The sequence below is a fragment of the Oncorhynchus mykiss genome, chromosome 23, assembly GCF_057628025.1.
Source record: "Oncorhynchus mykiss isolate SJ-2025 chromosome 23, ASM5762802v1, whole genome shotgun sequence".
Taxonomy (NCBI): domain Eukaryota; kingdom Metazoa; phylum Chordata; class Actinopteri; order Salmoniformes; family Salmonidae; genus Oncorhynchus; species Oncorhynchus mykiss.
Window position 1 is genome coordinate 50,902,071 of NC_143044.1, and position 22,224 is coordinate 50,924,294.

Here is a 22,224-nt window from a genome sequence, read left to right on the forward strand (position 1 = left end):
TGATTATCGCCCCGTAGCACTCACTTCTGTCATTATGAAGTGCTTTAAGAGACGAGTCAATGATAGGGTTGCACATTTTGGGGAATATTCCCGAGGTGGAAACTTTCCATGGGAATTAACGGGAATTAACGGAAATATATGCAAATTAATATTAATACCATTTAAATGTAGATGTTTTTTGCATTGGATATATTTACCATATGGAGACAGAAACATAATTTTACTTTATCGTAAGTAGACAATTGCAAATGATTATATTATTCCAATAGAAAAAAAAGAAACAATTTAGTTACGAATTGAACTTTTGCCAGTTCTTGCTGTGAGATGTTACCCCACTCTTCCACCAAGGCACCTGCAAGTTCCCAGACATTTCTGGGGGGGGGGGGTGGGGGGGGAATGGCCCTAGTCCTCACCCTCCAATCCAACAGGTCCCATGGGATTGAAATCCGGGCTCTTCGCTGACCATGGCAGGATGGTCATGTCAGGATGAGCCTGCAGGAAGGGAGCAGGAGGGAGCAGGATGTCTTCCCTGTAACGCACAGCGTTGAGATTGCCTGCAATGACAACAAGATCAGTCCGATGATGCTGTGACACACCGCCCCAGACCATGACGGACCCTCCACCTCCAAATCGATCCTGCTCCAGAGTACAGGCCTCGGTGTATCACTCATTCCTTCGATGATAAACGCAAATCCGACCATCACCCCTGGTGAGACAAAACCACGACTCGTCAGTAAAGAGCACTTTTTGCCAGTCCTGTCTGGTCCAGCGACGGTGGGTTTGTGCCCATAGGCGACATTGTTGCTGGTGATGTCTTGTGAGGACCTGCCTTACAACAGGCCTACAAGCCCTCAGTCCAGCCTCTCTCAGCCTATTGCGGACAGTCTAAGCACTGATGGAGGGATTGTGCGTTCCTGATGTAACTCGGCCAGTCGTTGTTGCCATCCTGTACCTGTCCCGCAGGTGTGATGTTCAGATGTACCGATCCTGTGCAGGTGTTGTTACACGTGATCTACCACTGCGAGGACGATCAGCGGTCCATCCTGTCTCCCTGTAGCGTTGTCTTAGGCATCTCACAGTACGGACATTGCAATTTATTGCCCTGGCCAAATTTGCAGTCCTCACATTCTGCAGTCCTAAGGCACGTTCACGCAGATGAGCAGGGACCGTGGGCATCTTTCTTTTGGTGTTTTTCCAGAGTCAGTAGAAAGGTCTCTTTAGTGTCCCAAGTTTTCATAACTGTGACCTTAATTGCCTACCATCTGTAAGCTGTTAGTGTCTTAACGACTGTTCCACAGGTGGACGTTCATTAATTTTTTAAATTATCTTTGAAAGACAGGGTCCTGAAAAGGGGGCCTTTCTTTTTTTGCTGAGTTTATGTATATACTATATAATCACTTCACTACCACTGCTCATCCATATAATTTTATACTTATACTTATACTTATATATATATATATATATATATATTCGCATCCCATTCCTTTTGTGAGGCGGAATGTAGCCGTGGTTAGAGCGTTGTGCCAGTAACCAAAAGGTTGCATGATCGAATCCCTGAGCTGACAAGGTAAAAATCTGTCGTTCTGTCCCTGAACAAGGCAGTTAAACCAACCCACTAGTAGACCGTCATTGTAAATAAGAATGTGTTCTTAACTGACTTGCCTAGTAAAATATATTTTTTTAAAGTGTACTTGATTGAGTGTATTAGGTTTTGTTGTGGAATTGTTAGATATTACCTGTTAGATACTGCTACACTGGCAGATCTAGAAGCATAAGCATTTCACTACACTCGCAATGACATCTGCTAACCATGTGTATGTGACCAATAAAATTAGATTTTTGATTTTGAGTAAGACCAAGGATCTGATTGTGGACTACAGGAAACAGGGAGGCGAGCATGCCCCCATCCATATTGACGGGGCCACAGTAGAGCAGGTCGAGAGCTTCAAGTTCCTCGGTGTCCAAATCACTAGACTTAAAATGTTGAGGTTGAAAAAGTTTGGCATGGGCCCTCAAATCCTGAAAAAGCTCTGCTGCTGTACCATTGAGAGCATTTTGACTGGCTGCATCACTGCTTGGTATTGCAATAGCACCGCTCTCGATCGCATGGCGCTACAGAGGGTGGTGCGGACTAGAGGTCGACAGATTATGATTTTTCAACACTGATACCGATTATTGGAGGACCAAAAAAGCCGATACCGATTAATCGTCCAATTGTTGTAATTATTACAAATAAATAAATAATACTGAATGAACACTTTTTTTATCTCTTTTTTCTTTTTACCCAGTTTTCTCCCCAATTTCGGGGTATCCAATTGTTTTTAGTAGCTACTATCTTGTCTCATCGCTACAACTCCCGTACGGGCTCGGGAGAGACGAAGGTTGAAAGTCATGCGTCCTCATATACACAACCCAACCAAGCCGCACTGCTTCTTAACACAGAGGCACCCAGCCCGGAAGCCAGCCAGCCGCACCAATGTGTCGGAGGAAACACCGTGCACCTGGCAACCTTGGTTAGCGCGCACTGCGCCCGGCCCGCCACAGGAGTCGCTGGTGCGCGATGAGACAAGGACAACCCTACCAGCCAATTTGTATTTCATTAACCTTTGACTATTGGATGTTCTTATAGGCACTATAGTATTGCCAGTGTAACAGTATAGCTTCCGTCCCCCTCCTCGCCCCTACCTGGGCTCTAACCAGGAACACATCGACAACATCCACACTCGAAGCATCGTTACCCATCACCCAGCTAACTAGCAGACAATTTCACATTGGTTACACCAGCCATTAGGCTGATAGGCTTGAAGTCATAAACAGCGCTGTGCTTGCAAAGAGCTGCTGGCAAAACGCACGAAAGTGCTGTTTAAATGAATGATTACGGGCCTGCTGCTGCTCAGTCAGACTGCTCTATCAAATCAGACTTACTTATAACATAATAACACACAGAAATACGAGCCTTTGGTCATTAATATGATTTATTCCGGAAACGATCATTTCGAAAACAAAACGTTTATTATTTCAGTGAAATACGGAACCGTTCGGTATTTTATCTAACGGGTCCCTAAGTCTAATTATTCTTGATACATTGCACAACCTTCAATGTATGTCATAATTACGTAAAATTGTGGCAAATTAGTTCGCAATGAGCCAGGCAGCCCAAACTGTTGCATATACCCTGACTCTGCGTGCAATGAACGCAAGAGAAATAACACAATTTCACCTGGTTATTATTGCCTGCTAAACTGGATTAGTAGTTATAACTAGTGATTATGATTGATTGTTTTTTATAAGATAAATTTAAATGCTAGCTAGCAATTTACCTTGGCTTCTACTGCATTTGCGTAACAGGCAGGCTACTCGTGGAGTGCAATGGTTAGAGCGTTGGACTAGTTAACTGTGCGGTTTCAAGATTGAAACCCCTGAGCTGACAAGGTGAAAATCTGTCGTTCTGCCCCTGAACAGGCAGTTAACCCACAGTTCCTAGGCAGTCATTGAAAATAAGAATGTGTTCTTAACTGACTTGCCTAGTGAAATAAGGTATACAAAATATATATATTTTAATAATAGTAAATCGGCATCCAAAACTACCGATTTCCAATTGTTATGAAAACATGAACTCAGCCATAATTAATTGGCCATTCCGATTAATCGGTCGACCTCTAGTTCTTTTAGGCACATTAGTATTGCCAATGTAACAGTATAGCTTCCGTCCCTGTCCTCGCTCCTCCCTGGGCTCGAACCAGCAACACAACAGCCACCACATCGAAGCCGAAGCAGCGTTACCCATGCAGAGCAAGGGGAACTACTAGAAGGCTCAGAGCGAGTGACGTTTGAAACGCTATTAGCGCGCGCTAACTAGCCTGCCATTTCACTTCGGTTACACCAGCCTCATCTCGGGAGTTGATAGGTTTGAAGTCAAAAAGCGCAATGCTTGACGCACAATGAAGAGCTGCTGGCAAAACGCACAAAAGTGCTGTTTGAATGAATGTTTTCGCAAATGCTTCTGCCTACCACCGCTCAGTCAGATACTTAGATACTTGTATGCTCAGTCAGATTATATGCAACGCAGGACACGCTAGATAATATCTAGTAATTTCATCAACCATGTGTAGTTAACTAGTGATTATGATTGAAACTGCTATGTCCCTCACAACCAAAACATCTCAGTGTAACTAGGTCATAGGCTATGATGACTAACTAACCTGAGGTTAGCCGCACAAGTTCTATCACGCCCCATATCTCCTTCTGGGCGTGCCCCCCCCCAATACCAAGCACCCACAGTTAATATCGGTGAAATTATCCTACCGGACTTCTGGGCGTGCCCCCCCAATACCAAGCACCCACAGAAATTATCCTACCGGACTTCCAAAAGGAATAAAGAAACAATTAGGACTTTTTCCTTCGCCAATCAATAAAGAAACTCCACTCATAAGCCAATTAGATGACAGCCCTTTCACAGACTCTCCACAACCAGACAACCAACCATTCCACTACTGGAGTATCCCCAGTAGGCTGACCCCATTTAGTCGACTGGTCGATTGTTTGGTCAATATGCTGTTGGTTGACAGAGATCTCTTTAATCGAGCTGTCGCAAATTTATTTTCATGGAGTATGAGACACCCGTCTGATTCACACCTGTTTCCGTGGACTAACCCATTGCAGAGGCCGCAGATGGCGCCGTTTGCAGTAGCGCACTTGATTCAGCTGCCCTGTGCACCTGGTAGTCAAAATGTTAGATCCAGCCATCTCATGTGTCAGAAGTTATTAAACTCAAGTGCACCTATAGGCCTACCGCTGGCCAGAGCTTGTGTCAGCAGCTTTCACAACTTGATAGGTTACTGAAACAAATGTCAACAAATAGAGGAAAGGGCTGCTGTTTTCATGGGTGAGTTCATGTTTAAGATGTTATTCAGAACAGTTCAGCACTTTATTCAGCAAATTTACAAACCATAAAACGCCCTCTCCAGCCCAGCCTATCCCCTCACGCTACAAAGTGAATAGATAGGCTTGCGTGTTATTATTGGTGGCTTTAGTCTTTTTAACATCAAGGAATATTTTGTGCGACTCGAGTTCCGCCATTAGCTGGAAGATTGTGTCCCCGTCATTCTAAGAGGGCGAGAGAGCGGATAGATGGTGAGGCAGCCTCTTCCCTCCCTCCCTCCCGCCAGACTGACCATCAGATGCAGATCTTATGGAAAAATACACAAATCGATTAGTTGAAAGAACAGACTACTCTCGGTCGTCAGATATTTTGTTGTTGTTGGGGCCAACCCTAATCTCCAGCATCATTCAGGCTGGGATAATGTTCCAGTTAGTCAATTGGTCTCTTTGGTATGCAAGTTGCATCTGCATCTGCTAGAAATGGAAACTGATCACTCCATAGCCCCAATTCCCCTTCAGTCATACAGGAAGGATCCTGCCCTTGTCACTGCAGCTTGCCCAGAATGACCAGTTAGCTGTGCAAGCTGGTCAGGCCCCAGAACTACCACCACCACCACTGGCTACTGGTCAGGCCCCAGAACTACCACCACTGGCTACTGGTCAGGCCCCAGAACTACCACCACCACCACCACTGGCTACTGGTCAGGCCCCAGAACTACCACCACCACTGGCTACTGGTCAGGCCCCAGAACTACCACCACCACCACTGGCTACCACCACCACCACTGGCTACTGGTCAGGCCCCAGAACTACCACCACCACTGGCTACTGGTCAGGCCCCAGAACTACCACCACCACCACCACTGGCTACTGGTCAGGCCCCAGAACTACTACCACCACCACCACTGGCTACTGGTCAGGCCCCAGAACTACTACCACCACCACCACTGGCTACTGGTCAGGCCCCAGAACTACCACCACCACCACTGGCTACTGGTCAGGCCCCAGAACTACCACCACTGGCTACTGGTCAGGCCCCAGAACTACCACCACTGGCTACTGGTCAGGCCCCAGAACTACCACCACTGGCTACTGGTCAGGCCCCAGAACTACCACCACTGGCTACTGGTCAGGCCCCAGAACTACCACCACTGGCTACTGGTCAGGCCCCAGAACTACCACCACTGGCTACTGGTCAGGCCCCAGAACTACCACCACTGGCTACTGGTCATGCCCCAGAACTACCACCACCACCACTGGCTACTGGTCATGCCCCAGAACTACCACCACCACCACTGGCTACTGGTCATGCCCCAGAACTACCACCACCACCACTGGCTACTGGTCATGCCCCAGAACTACCACCACCACCACCACTGGCTACTGGTCAGGCCCCAGAACTACCACCACCACCACCACTGGCTACTGGTCAGGCCCCAGAACTACCACCACCACCACCACTGGCTACTGGTCAGGCCCCAGAACTACCACCACCACCACCACTGGCTACTGGTCAGGCCCCAGAACTACCACCACCACCACCACTGGCTACTGGTCAGGCCCCAGAACTACCACCACCACCACCACTGGCTACTGGTCAGGCCCCAGAACTACCACCACCACCACCACTGGCTACTGGTCAGGCCCCAGAACTACCACCACCACCACCACTGGCTACTGGTCAGGCCCCAGAACTACCACCACCACCACTGGCTACTGGTCAGGCCCCAGAACTACCACCACCACCACTGGCTACTGGTCAGGCCCCAGAACTACCACCACCACCACTGGCTACTGGTCAGGCCCCAGAACTACCAGCACCACCACTGGCTACTGGTCAGGCCCCAGAACTACCAGCACCACCACTGGCTACTGGTCAGGCCCCAGAACTACCACCACCACCACTGGCTACTGGTCAGGCCCCAGAACTACCACCACCACCACTGGCTACTGGTCAGGCCCCAGAACTACCACCACCACCACTGGCTGCTGGTCAGGCTGCACATATACACTACTAGAGTAGCTGACTGTTATATTACGGTTGATATCCTGTAACTTGGTTATGCTACTGCGTGCATGTGATGTGAAAGGCTGGTTGTTATACAGTGCATTCGGAAAGTATTCAGACCCCTTGACTTTTTCCAAATGTTGTTTCATTATAGCCTTATTCCAATATGTATTCGTTTTTTCCCCCTCATCAATCAACACACAATACCTCATAATGACAAAGCAAAAACAGCTTTTTAGAAATTTTGCAAATGTATTAAACATTTAAAAAATGAAATATCACATTAACGTAAGTATTCAGACCCTTAACTGAGTACTTTGTAGAAGCACCTTTGGCAGAGATTACAGCCTCGAGTCTTCTTGGGTATGACACCACAAACTTGGCACACCTGCATTTGGGGAAAGAAGTAGAGGTCGACCTATTATGATTTTTTAACGGCGATATATATAAATCAACTTTTTTAAATATATTTGTAATAATGACAATTACAACAACATTTATTTTAACTTGATTTAATACATAGACTATTTATTTAAATAAATAATGAAACATGATCAATTTGGTTTAAATAATCCAAAAACAGTGTTGGAGAAGAAAGTAAAAGTGCAATATGTGCCATGTAAAAAAGCTAACGTTTAAGTTCCTTGCTCAGAACATATGAAACATATTCCCAGTTAAGAAGTTTTAGGTTGTCGTTATTATAGGAATTATGATGCGACTATTTCTCTCTATACCATTTGTATGTCATATACCTTTGACTATTGGATATTCTAATAGGCACTTTAGTATTGCCAGCCTAATCTCAGGAGTTAATAGGCTTGAAGTCATAAACAGCGCTGTGATTCAAGCATTGCTAAGAGCTGCTGGCAAACGCAGTAAAGTTTGAATGAATGCTTACGAGCCTGCTGCTGCCTACCACCACTCAATCAAATCATAGCCTTAATTATAATATAATAAACACAGAAATACAAGCCTTTGGTCATTAATAAGGTCAAATCTGGAAACTATCATTTCGAAAACAAAACGTTTATTCTTTCAGTGAAATACGGAACCATTCTATATTTTATCTAACGGGTGGCAACCCTAAGTCTAAATATTGCTGTTACATTGCACAATCTTTAATGTTATGTCATATTTATGTAAAATTCTGGCAGATTAGTCCGATTATGATTTTTCAATGCCGATACAGATTATTGGAGGACCAAAAAAAGCCGATACCGATTAATCGGTGTATATATTATATACACACACACATACATACACACTTAAAATCGGAAGTTTACATACACTTAGGTTGGGAGTCATTAAAACTCCTTTTTCAACCACTCCACAAATTTCTTGTCACAAACTATGGTTTTGGCAAGTCGGTTAGGACATATTTTTTGTGCATGACAAGTAATTTTTCAAAAAATTGTTTACAGACAGATTATTTCACTTAATCACAATTCCAGTGGGTCAGAAGTTTACATACACTAAATTGACTGTGCCTTTAAACAGCTTGGAAAATTCCATCATGGCTATAGAAGCTTCTGGTAGGCTAATTGACATCATTTCAGTCAATTGGAGATGTACCCGTGGATGTATTTCAAGGTCTACCTTCCAAAATCAGTGCCTCTTTGCTTGACATCTTAGGAAAATCAAAATAAATCAGCCAAGACCTCAGGAAAAAATTGTAGACCTCCACAAGTCTGGTTTATCCTTGGGAGCTATTTCCAAACGCCTGAAGGTACCACGTTCATCTGTACAAACAATAGTACGCAAGTATAAACACAATGGGACCACGCGGCCGTCATACCGCTCAGGAAGGAGACGCATTCCGTCTCCTAGAGATGAACGTACTTTGGTGCGAAAAGTGCAAATCAATCCCAGAAAAGCAAAGGACCTTGTGAAGAAATGGGTACAAAAGTATCTATATCCACAGTAAAACAAGTCCTACATAGACATAACCTGAAAGGCCACTCAGCAAGGAAGAAGCTACTCCTCCAAAATGGCCATAAAAAACCCAGACTACGGTTTGCAACTGCACATGGGGACAAAGACAGTATTTTTTGGAGAAATGTCCTCTGGTCTGATGAATCAAAAATATAATTATGTGGCCATAATGACCATCGTTATGTTTGGAGGAAAAAGGGGAATGCTTGCAAGCCGAAGAACACCATCCCAACCGTGAAGCACGGGGGTGGAAGCATCATGTTGCGGGGATGCTTTGCTGCAGGAGGGACTGGTGCACTTCACAAAATAGATGGCATCCTGAGGAAGGAAAATTATGTGGATATATTGAAGCAACATCTCAAGACATCAGTCAGGAAGTTAAAGCTTGGTCGCAAATGGTTCTTCCAAATGGACAATGACCCCAAACATACTTCCAAAGTTGTGGCAAAATGTCTTAAGGACAAAGTCAAGGTATTGGAGTGGCCATCACAAATCCCTGACCTCAATCTTATAGAAAATCTGTGGGCAGAACTGAAAAAGCATGTGCGAGTAAGGAGGCCTACAAGCCTGACTCAGTTACACCAGCTCTGTCAGAAGGAATGGGTCAGAATTCACCCAACTTATTGTGGGAAGCTTGTGGAAGGCTACCCAAAACGTTTGACCTAAGATAAACAATTGAAAGGCAATGCTACCAAATACTAATTGAGTGTATGTAAACCTCTGACCCACTGGGAATGTGATCAAAGAAATAAAAGCTGAAATAAATCACTCTACTATTATTCTGACATTTCACATTCTTAAAATAAAGACTGACCTAAGACAGGGAATTTTTACTAGGATTAAATGTCAGGAATTGTGAAAAAACTGAGTTTAAATATTTGGCTACGGTGTATGTAAACTTCCAACTTCAAATGTATATAAAAAATTAAAAACTGTACATAAATAAAAATCTAGTCTCAAATAATGAAACAATTAAATATTGAAACAAAAACAAAAAAAAGTGTTGAAGAAAGTAGAAGTGCAATATGTGCCATGTAAAAAAGCTAACGTTTAAGTTCCTTGCTCAGAACATGAGAACATATGAAAGCTGGTGGTTCCTTCTAACATGAGTCTTCAATATTCCCAGGTAAGAAGTTTTAGGTTGTAGTGCAGAAACCAGAGCTTGTCTGCATGTTCCCCTGTCAGTCTGCTCTTCCGCTTATCATAAATGATTCCCACCTCACTGAACACTCTCGCTTAGGACCGAAGAAGGTGGGGGACAGAGAAACTTCTTTGCCAGTGGAACGAGTGATTGAAGTCTGTCCTCATTCTGCTTCCACCAGTCCAAAGGCAAGCCTCTTTTTCTGTCAATGACAGGCTCTCTGTGAGGTAACACTCACACTCAATTTCAAAACTGCACTTCAGACCTGCCCGCTTGGCTTCCAAGCACCGACACACTGGGGATGATGCATGCTGCTGTAGAGTTGGAGTGGCTCATCTCCACTGTCACCTGCTCCATAGGTACCAGAGTCTCAATTAGGTTAGAGACAATGTCCCACTGTGCAGCAGACTAACTGCTGATGTGTCCGTATTCACCTGCATACACATTCAGTGCACGCCTCTGTTCAAACATCCTCCGCAACATGTGTTGTGTTGAGTTCCAGCGAGTTTGAACTGCTGATGGATGATGCTGTGTTTGGGAAGGCCCAAGCTCTTCCTGAATGGCCCTCAGCCTATGTTGGCCAGTACAGAGTGGTCAAAGTGAGATGCACAGCTCTCCAACATGACAATAATGTCTAGCACAGCTCTCTGACTGGATCGTCCATCATTGATTACAAGCTGTATGTTGTGTGCACTGCAGCTGAATTCTGGAAGCTCTGCCTGGTTGTCAGTGGCAATCTCTATAATTGCTTCATACATCTTCCTGGCCCTTGGGTCTTTGTCCTGACATTCTGCCTTTTTATTAAAAAGTTGTAAGATTGTAGCCTGCGATGTCTGTATCACCTTTTCCTTGTGAAGAATTTGCATTTTCTTTTTCATCATTGCTTCCTTATGGGCTTTTGGATGGGTGTTCTTAAGGAGAGGTATATCTCTAATTCCACATATAACAGTTGTATTTTCATCAACATTTATAATGAGTATTTCTGTAAATAGATGTGGCTCTCTGCACAATCACTGTATCTTTTAGAACTACTGAACGTAACGCGCCAATGTAAAATTCGATTTTTTTTTATATAAATATGCACTTTTAGCGAACAAAACATACATGAGTGTCATCTGATGAAGATCAAAGCAGCTAACCGATCGCTGCAGCTGTACACAGTCTATCGGTAAATAGCCCACCCAATTTACCTACCTCATCCTCATACTGTTTATGTTTATTTACTTTTCTGCTCTTTTGCACACCAGTAGCTCTACCTGTACATGACCATCTGATCATTTATCACTCCAGTGTTAATCTGCTAAATTGTAATTATTCGCCTACCTCCTCATGCCTTTTGCACACAATGTATATAGACTTTTTTCTCTACTGTGTTATTGACTTGTTAATTGTTTACTCCATGTGTAACTCTGTTGTCTGTTCACACTGCTATGCTTTATCTTGGCCAGGTCGCAGTTGTAAATGAGAACTTGTTCTCAACTAGCCTACCTGGTTAAATAAAGGTGAAATAAAATTTAAAAAATAAAAAGGTTAGAGATTAATTTTACCTCTATTTGTGCTTTTTGTGACTCCTCTCTTTGGCTGGAAAAATGGCTGTGTTCTTCTGTGAGTTGGTGATGACCTAACAATCTTTTGTGGTGCTTTCTCTGTAAAGCATTTTTTTTGAAATCAGACACTGTGGCTGGATTAACGAGAATTTTATCTTTAAAATGGTGTAAAATACTTGTATGCTTGAGGAATTTTAATTATGAGATTTTTGTTTTTAAATTTGGCGCCCTGCACTTTCACTGGGTGTTGGCGGGGTGGGACGCTACCGTCCCACATGTCCCAGAGAGGTTAAGCCTGCACGAAACACAGACCTTATTTGAAGTAGATCAAGACATTCTCTATGGAAGACATAAACGGTAGAATAAAGGAACCCCTTTCAAGTTCAGCCGCAAGTTATTACAGGAATTATGACATTGCGAAGAGCTGCTGGCAAACTCAGTAAAGTACTGTTTGAATGAATGCTTACGAGCCTGCTGCTGCCTACAACCGCTCAGTCAGACTGCTCTATCAAATATCAAATCAGACTTAATTATAGTAAACACAGAAATACGAGCCTTAGGTCATTAATATGGTCAAATCCGGAAACTGTAATTTCGAAAACAAAACGTCTATTCTTTCAGAGAAATACAAAACCATTCCGTACTTTAATGGAACGGGTGGCAACCCTAAGTCTAAATATTGTTACATTGCACAACCTTCAATGTTATGTCATAATTATGTAAAATTCTAGCAAATTAATTACGTTCTATGCTGACTCTGCTTGCACATACCCTGACTCTGCTTGCACATACCCTGACTCTGCTTGCACATACCCTGACTCTGCTTGCACATACCCTGACTCTGCTTGCACATACCCTGACTCTGCTTGCACATACCCTGACTCTGCTTGCACATACCCTGACTCTGCTTGCACATACCCTGACTCTGCTTGCACTGAACACAAGAGAAGTCACACAATTTCCCTAGTTAATATTGCCTGCTAACGTGAATTTCATTTAACTAAATATGCAGGTTTAAAAAAAATATATACTTGTGTATTGATTTTAAGAAAGGTATTGATGTTTATGGTTAGGTATATTGGTGCAACGATTGTGCTTTATTCACGAATGGGCACTTGGTTAAATCCTCACCCGTTTGGCAAAGTTGAAGTAGGCTGTGATTCGATGATAAATTAACAGGCACCGCCTTGATTATATGCAACGCAGGACAAGCTAGTTAACTAGTAATATCAACCATGTGTAGTTAACTAGTGATTACTTAAGATTCGTTGTTTTTTATAAGATAAGTTTAATGCTAGCTAGCAACTTACCTTGGCTCCTTGCAGCCACAAGGTCCTTTTGATGCTGCACTCGCGTGACATGTAACAAACAGCCTGTCACGCAGTCTCCTCATGGATTGCAATGTAAACGGCCATAATCGTCATCCAAAAATGCAGACCGTTATGAATTTTTTTTATTTTTTTTATAATCGGTCAACCTCTAGTAGGCATGTTGTGTAAATCAAAAGATTACAAACCCCAAAAAAATCCATTTTAATTCCAGGTTGTTTGGCAACAAAATAGGATAAATGCCAAGGGGGGTGAATACTTTTGCAAGACACTGTAGGCCCATTTAAATGTTGTCTGGCCTGCCGTTCCAAATAAAATAGAATATTTTTTGCTCATGTAATTTTTTTTAAAGTTGCTAGGTGTAGGCAAGGCCATTAGCAAATATGTATAACGTTGATTTGAGTAAAACACATAGGGTGTGTCTATATATATATTTTTTAATTGCTATTGGTCAAAAGAACATCTTGGTCAACCAAGATTTTATTTAGTCGGGGACAGCCCTACACTCGTGTCCCTGTCGCATGCTCTTTCTGCTCCAAGCTACTTCTAGAAGAAAAATCCACTGTGCCCTTTTGTTGCCTAATGGCCTCAGAGTAGCACCCATCTGACACCAGTGAATTACTGCTGCACTGTTTGTGTACGTGCGTGTGAGTATGTGCGTGTGAGTATGCACATGCTTGCATTCCGTATGCGTGCTCTCAGAAGTGCACATCTGACAGCAGTTGCGTTACTGCTACAGTGCAGATGGTGTCAAGTGTCTGGGTGCCTCAGTCTGAATGGCTCATCTGATAGCCTTTTGGTACTGTCGAGATGTAATAAAGGCTGGTGGAATGTTACAGCCTCTGGGCAGGGACACAGCGTGCATGACAAACTGTTAGGAGGAGCCAAAGTGTCTGTGGTGGGGGGTGTCTTGACTCTAAGCATAAAGGCACTGCAGCAGGAGCCAGATTGCAAGAGGTGATTTAGTGACCTTTGACCCCCCCCCCCAATAGCACCAGGACTGTTGTAACAGGCAGGAGGACTCCATTGTGTGGGGTGACACGTGGCCTGGAAGGCCCATACAGCTAAATAGCCTGGACACAGCTGGCTGGGGAGGCAGCGCAGCACACTTGGGACACGTCCCAAATGGCACACCATTCCCTTAATAGTGCATAACTTATGGGCCCTGGTCAAAAGTAGTGCCTTACATAGGGAATGGGGTGCCATTTGGAACGATCCCTTGCTCACAATGCCTATTGCCCTCAACAACCAAATAGGATTGAATGATTGTTCAGCTAGGAGGGGGCCGGGAGGGATTGGCTGGATTTTTTTTGCAGGAGCATCAAGCTCTCAGCAAAAATGTGTCATTCTTGTACAATTGACAAGGAGGATTTTTTCTTTTTAGTGAGGACAACTTGAGTCACTTTCACAAGAAAGCATGTGCCTGTTGCCCACTTTTCACTGTAGTGAGGAATAATGACAGAATAGCTCCATTGGATGCATTGGCTCACTATGGTTCACACAACCACACCTGAAAGTGATAATGCCACACTCCACTCAAAAACTCAGTGGTTTCAGATAAGATCCATTACCATGTCAGAACATATGCTCCAGCTATGGAAAGACTGATCCATTACTGTGTCAGAACATAGGCTCCAGCTTTGGAAAGACTGAAAGGTGCAACTGAGTTCCTTTTTTAATTCTATGCAAGTGTTACGCAATTACCATTCTTGTGTTGAATGCATCGGTGTCTCTAGCTCCTCAACAACATTCTCTGTAACACCAGTAGGATGACAGCAGAATATCTGCCACTAAACCAGAAGAAAAATAGAACAAAACAGGCCAAACCGGACCCCACCCTGCTCAGAAAACAGTGTGAATGTGTGACTGACGCCACCCAGATAGCAACAGTGGACTAGGGCTGGGCGGTATACCGTATTTTACTATATGCACAAGGGGGGTGGCAGGGTAGCCTGGTGGTTAGAGAGTTGGACTAGTAACCGAAAGGTTGCAAGTTCAAATCCCTGAGCTGACAAGGTACAAATCTGTCGTTCTGCCCCTGAACAGGCAGTTAACCCACTGTTCCTAGGCCGTCATTGAAAATAAGAATTTGTTCTTAACTGACTTGCCTTGTTAAATAAAGGTAAAATAAAATAGATGCAGGGACCAGTTTGGGTTTTTACTTTACCTTCTATAACTTTATTTGAATGTTTGGTTTGTTAAATGTGATACACTGTGTGTAACACCCATTTGTATAGTTGACTCTGCTACTTGAGTCATCACTCTCTCCCACCCTCTCCCCCACTCAAGGATCGCATTTGTTGTTGCTTGACCACGAGACGCTTGGTCAATGCAGCACATGCAACAATGTTGATGACAACGATGTTGTTTCCACTTTGATCTTAATATAAGCGTTCTATAATTACAATATCAGTTTGTGTTTCTTACATCTGCAAACCGCTAGTTTGTATTTTCTTAGCAAGTTAAGCTAAATTGTGTTAGCCACTAATGCTAATGCCTAGTTAGCTGGCTAGCTAACTAGCTAATAAAAAGTACTGAGTCAGAACAAACGTAGCTAGCTAATACTGCCCGATACCAGTACTGATGGAGGCCTAAATCAGCATGTCGTTTGTGCAACAGTATCTTCTAAATCAAAGAGGAATAGGTGAAGCATGAATATGTTGGCTACATGAATAAAGATTTAATGTAGCCAAAGATTATAGGGTTCCCTAGGAAACACAGAACATCACTTTGGTTCCTACCCTGTCACAATAACTCATCCATGGCATTTTCATTTGTTGTCATGTCCAACACTGTATTCAAAGAGCCCACTGTTATTTATATTCTAACTATAGAATTATAATAAACATTCTAGTTCCATGATTCCAAAAGTTCACCCAAGTGTTTTGATCTAAATCCCAATTGCAACATTTGGTTAAAAATAAGGCCTAGTAGTGGGGAAATGATATCAAATGAGTGCAGGAAATGCAGAAATGTCTGGAAATTATTTTAGGTTGAAGTTGAATTGAACAGTATAAACCAATCAGAATGGAGAAAGACCCATTGAAATAATTTAGAATATACGTGTTGCCACCCTATGGTCACGCACTAGTAATAAAGCAAATGTAGAACTTTCATTAATCAAAAACATAAAATACTGTCAAATATGATATTTTTCAAATGTATTATATTTTGTCCATATCGCCCAGCCCTACATCGGACAGCACCACACACGTGCACAGCCATGCCCACACAGCCATGCCCACACACAGCTTTGATTGCATGAAGAATGCGCTTGAACCCTGATCAAAATAATTTTGCAAAAAAGGGAAAGTCATCATTTTTGTGCTGCTTGCGGCACAGTACTTGCAACAACGAAACATGACATTGCATCCCAAGAGACCAGCTGGTGGCATTTAAAACTGAAATCTAGAACTGTAATGCCTGGATTGGAATGCCCTAACATTGTTTCAGATCCATGGGAGTACAGAGGGTCTAACCCCGAGAATCATGTCTAACCCCGAGAATCATGTCTAACCCCGAGAATCATGTCTAACCCCAAGAATCCTCTGATTGCCACATAGAACACAGAAAAGGCAGTCAAACTTACAGCTATCAAGATCCTGCAACCACAGCCTTGGCTGACGATATGATTTGGTATTTTATTAGGATCCCCATTAGCTGTTGCAAAAGCAGCAGCTACTCTTCCTGGGGTCCACACAACACATGGCATAATACAGAACAATGAAAGACAACAAGGACAGGAGAAAAAGTGGTGAGAAGCTGGCCCTCCCTGCTAAAGCCAGCCAGTACTAGCTAGGGTGCAGTGTTTCCACTGCAGTCATTTAGATTTGGCACTGTGCCATGACAAAAGTCATTGCAACAACACCAATTTGGAGATGCTAGAAGAGTCCACATTTACTTTCTCTGCAAACGAAACGAGTAATGACTAGAACAACCAGACAATCCCACAGTAGAATAGTTTATCTAGTCGGCGTGTTGTTGTGTGTTCTATGTGAGAGAAATATTCCTCTCAAGGCGCATTCCAGTTACGTGTGCCATAGGAGTGCCATAGAGAAGGGAACATGCATTCAATGCACAACAATTCTTGCAATCACAATTTTCCTAGTGCATAGAAAAGAGTGGGGCTAAATGTAACACAATTCTAGGGTTACTTGGAGTAAAACAATACCCTCCCTTTTGGGTGGAAGTAACTTAAGTTGTGATGAGACAGATTATTATTATTTTTTTTTTTTTTTTAGCAATAGTGGCAAACAGGAAAAGTGTTGGGAGGAAAATTGTGACATGAAGTTGCTTCAGTGAGAACTACAGGCAGGGAATGTGTTACTCAAAGTTACTATAACTGTGTTTATGCACATTTTTTGGGACATCAAATTCATTAATAGGATGCTAACTAGTTAAAGGATCACATTTGAGATATTGCTATAGGGTAATTGCAGGGTAGGGTAAATGCAGATAGGCTGAAGCATGGGGTTGCCTTTCTTTTTTTTTATAGCCACTATACTGCATCAGTTGGGCTACAGGTGATAATGCTTAATGCTAATAGCATACCTGATAATATGGACCATATACAGGATATATGCATGGTCTAATATGTTAAATAATTTGACCAATATGTTATTGGGATCATTTATGGAGGTGGAAATAATATTTTAAATGGCATCAGCATAAATCTTTTGGAGTAGAATGTCCTTTTAAAAAGACACCAGAACTGAGCTTCTCAGTCCTTCAACAAAAATTATACAACCTTTCCAGAGGAAACACTGCTAAGGCGTAATGTAAACAGACAATCATGTAATGATTATGGCCTGAATAACCTTAGGACACTTCCTTCCTGAATCACATGGTGTGGCATGATGCGCACCAGTCTTTTCCAAGCGTGCAAAGGCAAGTGCAGCAGCTGTTAATTAGAGACAGAGAGAGAGAAAAACACTAAGTGTCAGATGTCTTTAAGAGTGCTATGATGAGAGCTTTGTAGCCTTGTATCCCTGAAGCAGTGATGGAGCCTGAAGGGCAGTGATGGTCTGTAGGCTGGGAATGCTTGGGGGGGGCTGAGTGTTCCATCCACAGTGTTGCATTAACGAGTTCCAGCCAAGGGCTCCTCCTGCTCTGGGCCATGAGCTGATTATCATCTTCTCTACACAGCACTATCCTGAAATCCATGGAATGCTTGTGGGAGAATGCCTGAATGCTACTGGGCCAGCCAGAATCCCAAACAGCATTGACAAAAGATTTCCATCCTGTCCTTCCCTGCAATGGTTGGCAGCAGCAATGAATAGTTAGTGAGTGAATTGTGTATGCATTTTTAACCAGGCTTGCAAATGATGTGGTCTTGCACTGTCCGGGACAGGGATGTTGGGATAATGGGATGTTCCATTAGCCGTTACAGGTTAGGTAATGTTTGGCGTAGCACAGAGAATTTTACATACCTTAACTTGGTGATACTTCCTCAATTCCTGACTTAGAAGACAACCAATTTCTTCAAAAATGTTTACTTAAAAAAAAAAAAATGCAACCTTTATTTATTTAATTAGGCAAGTCAGTTAAGAACAAATTCTTATTTACAATGACAGCCTACCGGGGCAGTGGGTTAACTGCCTTGTTAAGGGGCAGAACAACAGATTTTTATCTTATCATCTCGGGGATTCAATCCCGCAACCTTTTGGTTACTGGCCCCAACGCTCTAACCACTAGGCGACCTGCCGACCCAAATGTCAAAGTCTAGCTGCAGGAAGTTCGTTTGAATTTTGAAAAATGCTCTGTTAATAAATTAAACCAATTTTATGCTCATGAAATAATTCAGCAATGTGTTCACCGCCATCTTCTCTCATTGAGACTTGTGGGTGTCCAGTCCACCCCAATGTGCTGTCATGTCATGATGACACTCAGCTGTCTCGATCAATGAGAAAATACTTTAAAAAATGGACGGTAATGGCAGTGTACACATTGTTGGGGAAGTATGGACAGGGTTGGTCTAAAATTCTCTGATAGTAGCCATCTAATACCATCCATCAGCCAGCTGGAACAGAATAATGGTCTGACTAGGCAATATTTTTAATAGCTAGGGACAGGGGTGACCTTAACTCCAGCTGACAGACAGTGGCCCAACCATGTGCGTTGTTTGTCTCTGTTCAGCATAGGGGCTTGTATCCAACATGGCATCCTATATAGTGCACTACTTTTGGCCAGGGCCCATAGGAAATAGGGTGCCATTTCCTCATTAGGGACACAGATTTGTTGGAACATGTAACTAAGATTGACAGCATGACATCATCGCTCAAATCACAAGCCCACTGCAATCGCAGTTCCAGCCCTATGGGCCCTGGTCAGAAGTAGTGCACTACTTCGAGAACAGGGTGCCATTGGGTTATGGTCAGAGGTAGTGTACTAAGGGGGAAAAGGGTGCTGTGTAGGACACAGCCTACGAGTTAGGACACAAATAAAATGAGCAGTGCACAAACTGATTCCTGGGAGAGAGGAACTTCAAGCTCCCCAGTCCCCACTCATATGCTGCATAACTATGGTTAAGTCCCAAATAACACCCTAACCCCTACATAGTGCACTATTTTTTAACGTCACCAGGTCAAAAGTATTGCACTACATAAAGAGCCATTTGGGACGCACTCTATATGCAGTGATTTCAACAGTCTGTGCCATCCCGCCAGCTACTTAAACTAATGGTCATGCCATTTTCAGCTTGACAATGAGAGAAATGGAGTTGGGAAGAGTGTAAACAAATGTGGAACGAGGCTAGTCTGACACAGCAGCAGTACAGTGACTCGACATCAAGACAAGTCTGTGTGCTTGCAAAGAAGACTTGGATTGAAAACACAGTCACCCGGAATGAGCAAAGTGATGACACAGACCATAATCAAGAACCACAATTGAAAGCATTGAACACGATTCAATTCAGTACGCCATGCAGTGTAGGCCAGGCACTGTTGCATGCGTGTAGGCCGCCATTGTAGATAATTATTTGTTCTTAACTGACTTGTCTAGTTAAATAAAGGTTCAATAAAAATTACATTTAAAATGCTTCGAGGGAGGGAGGATTCAATAAAAATTACATTTAAAATGCTTCGAGGGAGGGAGGAGGGGAGAGAGACATAACATTGGATTCCAGAGAATGTGTCACCGGGAGCAAACAAGCGCTATGACGTCGTGTGGGGTCAGAAAGGACGTACATAGAAGGAAAAACATTAAACAGCATGCATTCCACTGGCATGAAAAACAGCTAGAAACAATCTGCAGTGAATGACATATCACTAGTAGTGTGATGCTGCTACAATCTAAACTAATACACAATCATTGACAATAAAATAAAACATTTAAAAAACTGTTCCGTGAGCCTTCATTATAAAGTTGCTTTATAGAATCTAGAAATATATCATTTAGCAGATTCTAGAACCATTATAATTTAACTCAGAGGGCATTTACCAATGGATTCCAGAGCATACAGAGTGTATATACAGTCCCTGACTAATAACAAATGGCATGTGAAAAGCTTCAAAGATGCTCTAGTAGAAAACACGTGAACATTCTCTACCCGAACAAAGCAGGCATCATTGGATATACTGCAATACTAGTCCCATTCGCTCAAGCTGGGAACCAATATTTCCCCCTGATGCTTGCACTGTGTACATGACGAATAATCATAGACAACTGCGTGCACGAAATTCCTGGCTGGGTAAACAAATAATAAGGGGGGGGGGGGGGGGGGTAAATGGCCAATGTAGCATTGCTAAGGGCTGTTCCCTAGCACGACACAACGCAGAGTGCCTGGACATAGCTGTTAGTCGTGGACAAATTATTGGACAAATATCACAAGCCCCCCACCCACCCCCCCCCCCCCCCCCCCCCCCGTGCCTTATTGCTATTATAAAACAGGTTACCAACGTAATTACAGCAGTAAAAATACATGTTTTGTCATACCCGTGGAATATGGTCTGATATACCACGGCTGTCAGCCAATCAGCAACCAGGGCTCAAACCACCAAGTATATAATTTAGCATATAATACACATTTGCAATCAATCTAAGCAATGAGTGGGCTATTTTAGCTAGTAATCTGTTTCACAAAAAGGTGTTGTGACTTGCAACAAACATTTGCATTTTTGTAATTTAACAGAAGCCATTAGCCGTACTTCTTCGTTCTGGTCCCCGGTGGGAATCGAACCCACAACCCTGGCTTTGCAAGCCCCATGCTCTACCAACTGAGCCACACCGCACAGCTACGTGCTTTTCTTTCTGAGAACTGTTTCCATTTCTAGGAAAACTAAATCAGACATTTCAAAACATGAGTTGTTTCCCCATCAACTTCCTCTGTACAAGAAGTCATAGAAAGACAGCATATCAGCCCAGCCACTGAATACTTACTTGAACCGGTCACCAGCAAAGTTAGCCAACTAGTTGTGACGTACAGCCTAGGTAACTGCCTCGCTGACAGGCTAAAGTTAGCTAGCTAACGTTGGTTAACAAATCAAGAAAATGAGTGCAACATTTCAACTCGTGTTTCAAATACAGTTCTATTGAGATGTTGTGCATACATCTAGAAAGTGCTACCACAATCCTGATGAAAACCGATACCAAACTTTGCAAGGATGAAGTAATTTGCCACTTCGACAAAACTGTGAACAATAAACAACGAAGCGCTAAAGCAACGTTAGCCACATAGCTAGTTGACTAGCCTAGCAAACTAGCTAGCTGCCTTTTGATGTTGCAAATCCAATGTGAAGTGAAAATAGTTACCACTTTCAAAAGGCAAGCATTTCCTCCATCCTCCAGGAATTCCACAACAAATATAAACACTGTGCAAAGTGATACTTCAGAGAATAGATTTATCTCCTAAAAACTTTGCAACTTCAAAGCTGCAAAAATGTTGCAACTGTACGCGGCTCACTTTGTGACAGTAGGTGGTTTCCTATAGATGCGCAAGCGCGCCAATTGACCCGCTTGGGTTGTCACGTTCAGCTCACAATGTGGCAGCTAGCTAAATCCCCGGCTGTGTAGTTTCTTTATTTTCACGAAATCGCACTGATTATTCGCCTACCTGCTAGGTTCGCTATTATCCGGAGGCTCCATAGTAGGTCGAAAAATCCTCGGTTCTAGTGGTGCATGGGACCATCCATGACAATAACAGTTTAAACGCTGTTTGCACGTTTTCTTTTTGCAAGAGCTGGTCGAAAAGGCGTCTTTCTGCGAAGTTTTTTTTTATCCCCCTGCAGAGTTGCAGCTCCCGGGGTTGTGCGCTGTCGCCATCTTTCCAGCAGTCATTGAGGAGAGCTACGGCCAATGACTGTATATATGGCTACGGCAACTCGTACAGTTCATCCGTTCACCAGCCTAGTAATATAGCCAAATGGTGTGACAAGTATGATGTGGTTATAA

General features: G+C 43.1%; 1 protein-coding gene across 10 annotated transcripts in view; it reads right to left on the reverse strand.

Annotated features, from left to right (window-relative positions):
* The window catches only part of LOC110503014 (mitogen-activated protein kinase kinase kinase 4), a 75,503-nt gene extending 53,343 nt beyond the window's left edge, over positions 1-22,160 (reverse strand). For 4 of the 10 annotated variants that reach the window (XM_090217593.1, XM_090217590.1, XM_090217592.1 and 1 more), the window contains exon 1: positions 21,586-22,108. Coding sequence is in view for 4 of the 10 variants with exons in the window: in XM_090217586.1 (XP_090073712.1) it covers positions 21,887-21,918 (32 nt within the window). In the remaining 6 variants the exon portion in view is untranslated. Of the gene's footprint in view, positions 1-7,218; positions 7,278-21,585 lie in introns of all 10 variants that reach the window. The other 6 variants (XM_090217591.1, XM_090217589.1, XM_090217586.1 and 3 more) reach the window with 3 other exon arrangements.
* Positions 22,161-22,224: the final 64 nt, after the last annotated feature.